Source organism: Pyrgilauda ruficollis, unplaced genomic scaffold, assembly GCF_017590135.1.
Source record: "Pyrgilauda ruficollis isolate IOZ18807 unplaced genomic scaffold, ASM1759013v1 scaffold1472, whole genome shotgun sequence".
Classification (NCBI taxonomy): domain Eukaryota; kingdom Metazoa; phylum Chordata; class Aves; order Passeriformes; family Passeridae; genus Pyrgilauda; species Pyrgilauda ruficollis.
This window is the reverse complement of record NW_024513344.1, coordinates 1-5388: the sequence shown is the minus strand read 5'-3', so window position 1 is coordinate 5388 and position 5388 is coordinate 1. Positions and strand designations below refer to the sequence as shown.

Sequence of the window (5388 nt, the reverse complement as noted above, 5' to 3'; positions counted from 1 at the left end):
CCCGTTCTCGTCGGGGCCGTCCTGCACTCCACCTGTGACAGGTGAGATACAGACAGGTGAGACACAGGTGACATACAGGTGAGACACAGGGACAGCAGGGTCCCCATGAACATCTCCCTGCTCTCATCAGGACTGTCCTGCACCTCCACCTGACATGTGAGACACAGGTGGGACAGGTGAGACAGGGACAGCCGGGCAGGGACAGCGGGGGTGGCAGCACAGGGACACTGAGACACTGGGGACAGCAGGGGCAGCAGGACAGGGGCACTGGGACACTGGGACGTTGGGGACAGCAGGACAGGGACAGGACAGTGGGACAGCAGGACACGCACACTGGGGACAGCAGGGGCAGCAGGACAGGGGCACTGAGGACAGCAGGACAAAGGTGATGGGGACAGCGGGGGTGGCAGCACAGGGACACTGAGACACTGGGGACAGCAGGGGCAGCAGGACAGGGGCACTGAGGACAGCAGGACAAAGGTGATGGGGACAGCAGGGGTGGCAGCACAGGACACTGGGGACAGGACAGGGACACTGGGGGGGGCAGGGGTGGCAGGACAGGGACAATGACAGGGACACTGGGGACAGCAGCACAGGGGCACTGGGACACTGGGACGTTGGGGACAGCAGGACAGGGGCACTGGGGACAGCGGGGGTGGCAGCACAGGGACACTGGGACACTGGGGACAGGGCAGGGGCACACTGGGGACAGCAGGACAGGGGCACTGGGGACAGCGGGGGTGGCAGCACAGGACACTGGGACACTGCAGGCAGTCACAGCGACACTGGGGGTGGCCGCAGTGACACGGGGGGTGGCACAGGGGTGGCACAGGGGGTGGCACAGGGGGGCAGGGTCCCGGTGTCACCTCCTCTGCCAGCGCCTTGGCCTCGGCCTCGGTGTGGGTGACGCCGATGAGGTTCCGGAAGGCCAGGAACTCCATGGAGTGACAGGCAGAGGGGTTACAGACCCCAAAATCACCCAAAATCACCCCAAAACAACCCCAAAATGACCTGGAACCCCCTATGGACACTGTGGGGGCAGAGCTCAGACCCTCCAGGGACCCCCAGAGACCCCAAATCCCCACAGGGACCCCAAATCCCCCCAGCCCCATTACCTGCTGTGCTCCACAGACCCCAAACCCCCCCAGGACCCCCCATTCCTCACCTGGCGTGGTCCAGCGCCGCCAGGTAGCCGCCGTGGCTCCAGGGCAGGCTCGGGGGGTGCAGCTCCAGCTCCCCCGCGCTCAGGGGGCCCCCCCCGAGGGACAGGGACAGCGCCACCGCCAGCGACCCCCCCCCGGCCACGGCCCCCAGCACGGCCAGGGCCCGGCGGGAGCGGGAGCGGCCCGGGAACGACGACAGCGACACCACACCTGGGGGGGCACGGGGGGCTCCAGGGGCACCGGGGACTCCAAGGCTCAGAGGGGACAAAAGCAATGGGGGGGCCCGGGGACACCGGGAACAGCGGGAATACCGGGAACAGCGGGATCACCGGGAATAGCGGGAACAGCGGGGATAGCGGGGACACCGGGAACAGCGGGGATAGCGGGAATACCGGGAGCGGGAGCAGCGGGGACACCGGGAACAGCGGCATTACCGGAATCCCCGGGAGCAGCGGGGACACCGGGAATAGCGGGGACACCGAGATCCCCGGGAATAGCGGGAACGGGAGCAGAGGGATCCCCGGGAGCAGCGCGAAGGGATCCCGGCCTTACCGGGAGCAGCGCGAAGGGCGGGCAGAGGGCACCGCGGGCACACCGGGCACAGCTCCCGGGGACCCGCGCGGAACGGGAGCACCGGGAGGGGCTCGGGCAGGAACCGGGGACACCGGAACGGGGAGCGCTGAGTGGCGATCGGGGTGGGAAAAGGAACCGGGACACCGGGCGGGGCTGGGGCAGGAACCGGGGCACCGGGGACCGGGAGGGGAACCGGGCACACCGGGGACCGGGAGGGGAACCGGGGGCACCGGGAACCGGGAGGGAAACCGGGGCACCGGGGACCCGGAATGGAACCGGGGGCACCGGGAACCGGGGCACCGGGGACCGGGAGGGGAACAGGGCACACCGGGGACCGGGAGTGGAACCGGGGCACCGGGCGGGGCTGGGGCAGGAACCGGGGCACCGGGAACCGGGGGTACCGGGCACACCGGGAACCGGGGCACCGGGGACCGGGAGGGGAACAGGGCACACCGGGGACCGGGAGTGGAACCGGGGCACCGGGCGGGGCTGGGGCAGGAACCGGGGCACCGGGAACCGGGGGTACCGGGCACACCGGGAACCGGGGCACCGGGGACCGGGAGGGGAACAGGGCACACCGGGGACCGGGAGTGGAACCGGGGCACCGGGCGGGGCTGGGGCAGGAACCGGGGCACCGGGAACCGGGGGTACCGGGCACACCGGGAACCGGGGCACCGGGGACCGGGAGGGGAACAGGGCACACCGGGGACCGGGAGTGGAACCGGGGCACCGGGCGGGGCTGGGGCAGGAACCGGGGCACCGGAGGGACACCTGGGGGGGCACGGGGGGCTCCAGGGGCACCGGGGACTCCAAGGCTCAGAGGGGACAAAAGCAATGGGGGGGCCCGGGGACACCGGGAACAGCGGGAATACCGGGAACAGCGGGATCACCGGGAATAGCGGGAACAGCGGGGATAGCGGGGACACCGGGAACAGCGGGAATAGCGGGAATGGCAGCAGCGGGGATAGCGGGAATAGCGGGAGCAGCGGGGACACCGGGAACAGCGGCATTACCGGAATCCCCGGGAGCAGCGGGGACACCGGGAATAGCGGGGACACCGAGATCCCCGGGAATAGCGGGAACAGCGGGGACACCGGGAACAGCGGGGACACCGGGATCCCCGGGAGCAGCGGGAATGGCAGCAGCGGGAACGGGAGCAGCGGGATCCCCGGGAGCAGCGCGAAGGGATCCCGGCCTTACCGGGAGCAGCGCGAAGGGCGGGCAGAGGGCACCGCGGGCACACCGGGCACAGCTCCCGGGGACCCGCGCGGAACGGGAGCACCGGCCCAGAGGGGACCCCGGGGCTGGGGGGTCTGGGGGCTGCAGGGCTGTCCGTGTGTCCGTCCGGGGCTCTGTCTGTCCGTGTGTCTGTCCGGGGGTCGGTCTGTCCACGTGTCTGTCCGGGGCTCTGTCCGTGTCCGTGTGTCTGTCCGTGTGTCCCTCTGGGGCTCTGTCTGTCTGTCTGTATGTCTGGGGGTCCATGTGTCTGTCTGGGGCTCTGTCCGTGTGTCCGTCTGGGGGTCTGTCTGTCCGCGTGTCTGTCTGTGTGTCTGTCTGGGGGTCTGTCCGTGTGTCTGTCCGCGTGTCTGTCTGTGTGTCTGTCCGGGGGTCTGTCCGTGTATCTGTCCGCATGTCTGTCCGTGTGTCCGTCTGGGGGTCTGTCTGTCCGCGTGTCTGTCCGCGTGTCTGTCCGTGTGTCCATCTGGGGGCACATCAGGGTCCGGCTGTGACTCTGTCCGTGTGTCTGTCTGTGGGTGCGTCCATGTGTCCGTGGGTCTGTCCGTGTGTCCATCCACGGCTCTGTGTGTCCGTGTGTCCGTCCGGGGCTCTGTCCACGGCTCTGAGGGTCTGTCTGTGTGTCCGTGGGTCCTTCCAGCAGTCTGTCCGTGTGTCCGGGGGGTTTGGGCTCTGTCCGTGTGTCTCTCCAGGGCTGTCACTGTCACGGGGGTCCCTCTGTCCGTGGGCCTGTCCCTGATGGAGATCTGTCCGTGTGTCCATCCCTGTGTCCATCCCGTGTCCCTGTGTCCGTCCCATGTCCGTGTGTCCGTCCGTCACTCCCAGCAGAGCACGTTCCAGAGCAGCAGCCAGCAGGGGTAGGCGCCCAGGCAGAGCAGGGGGCTCAGGTGGGCTCAGGTGAGGGGGCTGTCCCTGTGTCCGTAGGTCTGTCCGTGTCTCTGTCGGTCTGTCCGTGTGTCCGTCCCGTGTCCGTGTGTCCGTCCCCGCTGTTCATTTCCAGAAGAGCACGTTCCAGAGCAGCAGCCAGCAGGGGTAGGTGCCCAGGCAGAGCAGGGGGCTCAGGTGGGCTCAGGTGAGGGGGCTGTGGCTCTGTCCGTGTGTCCGTGTGTCCCTCCCGTGTCCGTGTGTCCGTCCCCGCTGTTCATTTCCAGAAGAGCACGTTCCAGAGCAGCAGCCAGCAGGGGTAGGCGCCCAGGCAGAGCAGGGGGCTCAGGTGAGGGGGCTGTGGCTCTGTCCCTGTGTCCGTGTGTCCGTCCCTGTGTCCGTGTGTCCCTCCCGTGTCCGTGTGTCCGTCCCCGCTGTTCATTTCCAGAAGAGCACGTTCCAGAGCAGCAGCCAGCAGGGGTGGGACACCAGGCAGAGCAGGGGGCTCAGGTGAGGGGGCTGTGGCTCTGTCCCTGTGTCCGTGTGTCCGTCCCTGTGTCCGTGTGTCCCTCCCGTGTCCGTGTGTCCGTCCCCGCTGTTCATTTCCAGAAGAGCACGTTCCAGAGCAGCAGCCAGCAGGGGTAGGCGCCCAGGCAGAGCAGGGGGCTCAGGTGGGCGCCGTGCAGGTGCTCCTGCAGCAGCCCCTGGCCCAGCGCCCCCAGGAAGCGCTGCCAGGCCTCGCCCAGCCCCGCCGGCGCCTCCAGCAGCTCCCGCTCCAGCAGCACGGCCAGGAACAGCGAGAGCCCGGGCGTGGTCAGCACCAGCAGCACGGCCAGGGGCAGCCTGCAACGGGGAGGGGGCTTAGAGACCCCCGGGACCACCCTGAGACCCCCGGGACCACCCTGAGACCCCCGGGACCACCCTGAGACCACCCAGGAACAGCGAGAGCCCGGGCGTGGTCAGCACCAGCAGCACGGCCAGGGGCAGCCTGCAATGGGGAGGGGGGTTACAGACCCCTGGGACCACCCTGAGACCCCCGGGACCACCCTGAGACCCCCGGGACCACCCTGAGACCACCCAGGAACAGCGAGAGCCCGGGCGTGGTCAGCACCAGCAGCACGGACAGGGGCAGCCTGGGGGGACCCCGGGCCTAGAAACCCCCCTGTCCCCAGGCTGTCCCCGTGGCTCACCTGTTGCCCAATGTCTCCCCTGTCCCCAGGCTGTCCCGTGTCTCAGCTGTCCCCAGGCTGCCCCCAGGTGTCCCACCAGGTGTCCCAGTTGCCCCCAGGTATCCCCCATGTGTCCCAAGTGTCCCAGGCTGTCCCCATGTATCCCAGGTGCCCCCAGGTGTCCCCATTGCCCCCAGGCGTCCCCAGGCTGCCCCCAGGCTGTCCCCAGGTGTCCCCCAGGTGTCCCCCAGGTGTCCCCATGTATCCCAGGTGTCCCCAGGCTCACCTGTTGCCCCCAGGCTGTCCCCAGTTGCCCCCATATATCCCATGTGTCCCCAGGTGTCCACAGTTGTCCCGAGGTGTCCCCAGGTGTCCCCAAGTGT

The 5388-nt window shown here is 69.2% G+C and overlaps 1 protein-coding gene across 1 annotated transcript; it reads right to left on the bottom strand.

Moving 5' to 3' along the window:
• Positions 1 to 17: 17 nt before the first annotated feature.
• LOC121349879 (cytochrome c1, heme protein, mitochondrial-like) lies at positions 18 to 2746 on the bottom strand (the record flags this gene model as incomplete). Its single annotated transcript, XM_041460686.1, has 6 exons — positions 2609 to 2746; positions 1716 to 1842; positions 1166 to 1373; positions 1003 to 1030; positions 867 to 971; positions 18 to 149 (listed from the first exon to the last, which is right to left on the bottom strand). Coding segments are annotated over exons 1-6 (738 nt in total), but the record flags the coding sequence as incomplete, so codon positions are not given.
• Positions 2747 to 5388: the final 2642 nt, after the last annotated feature.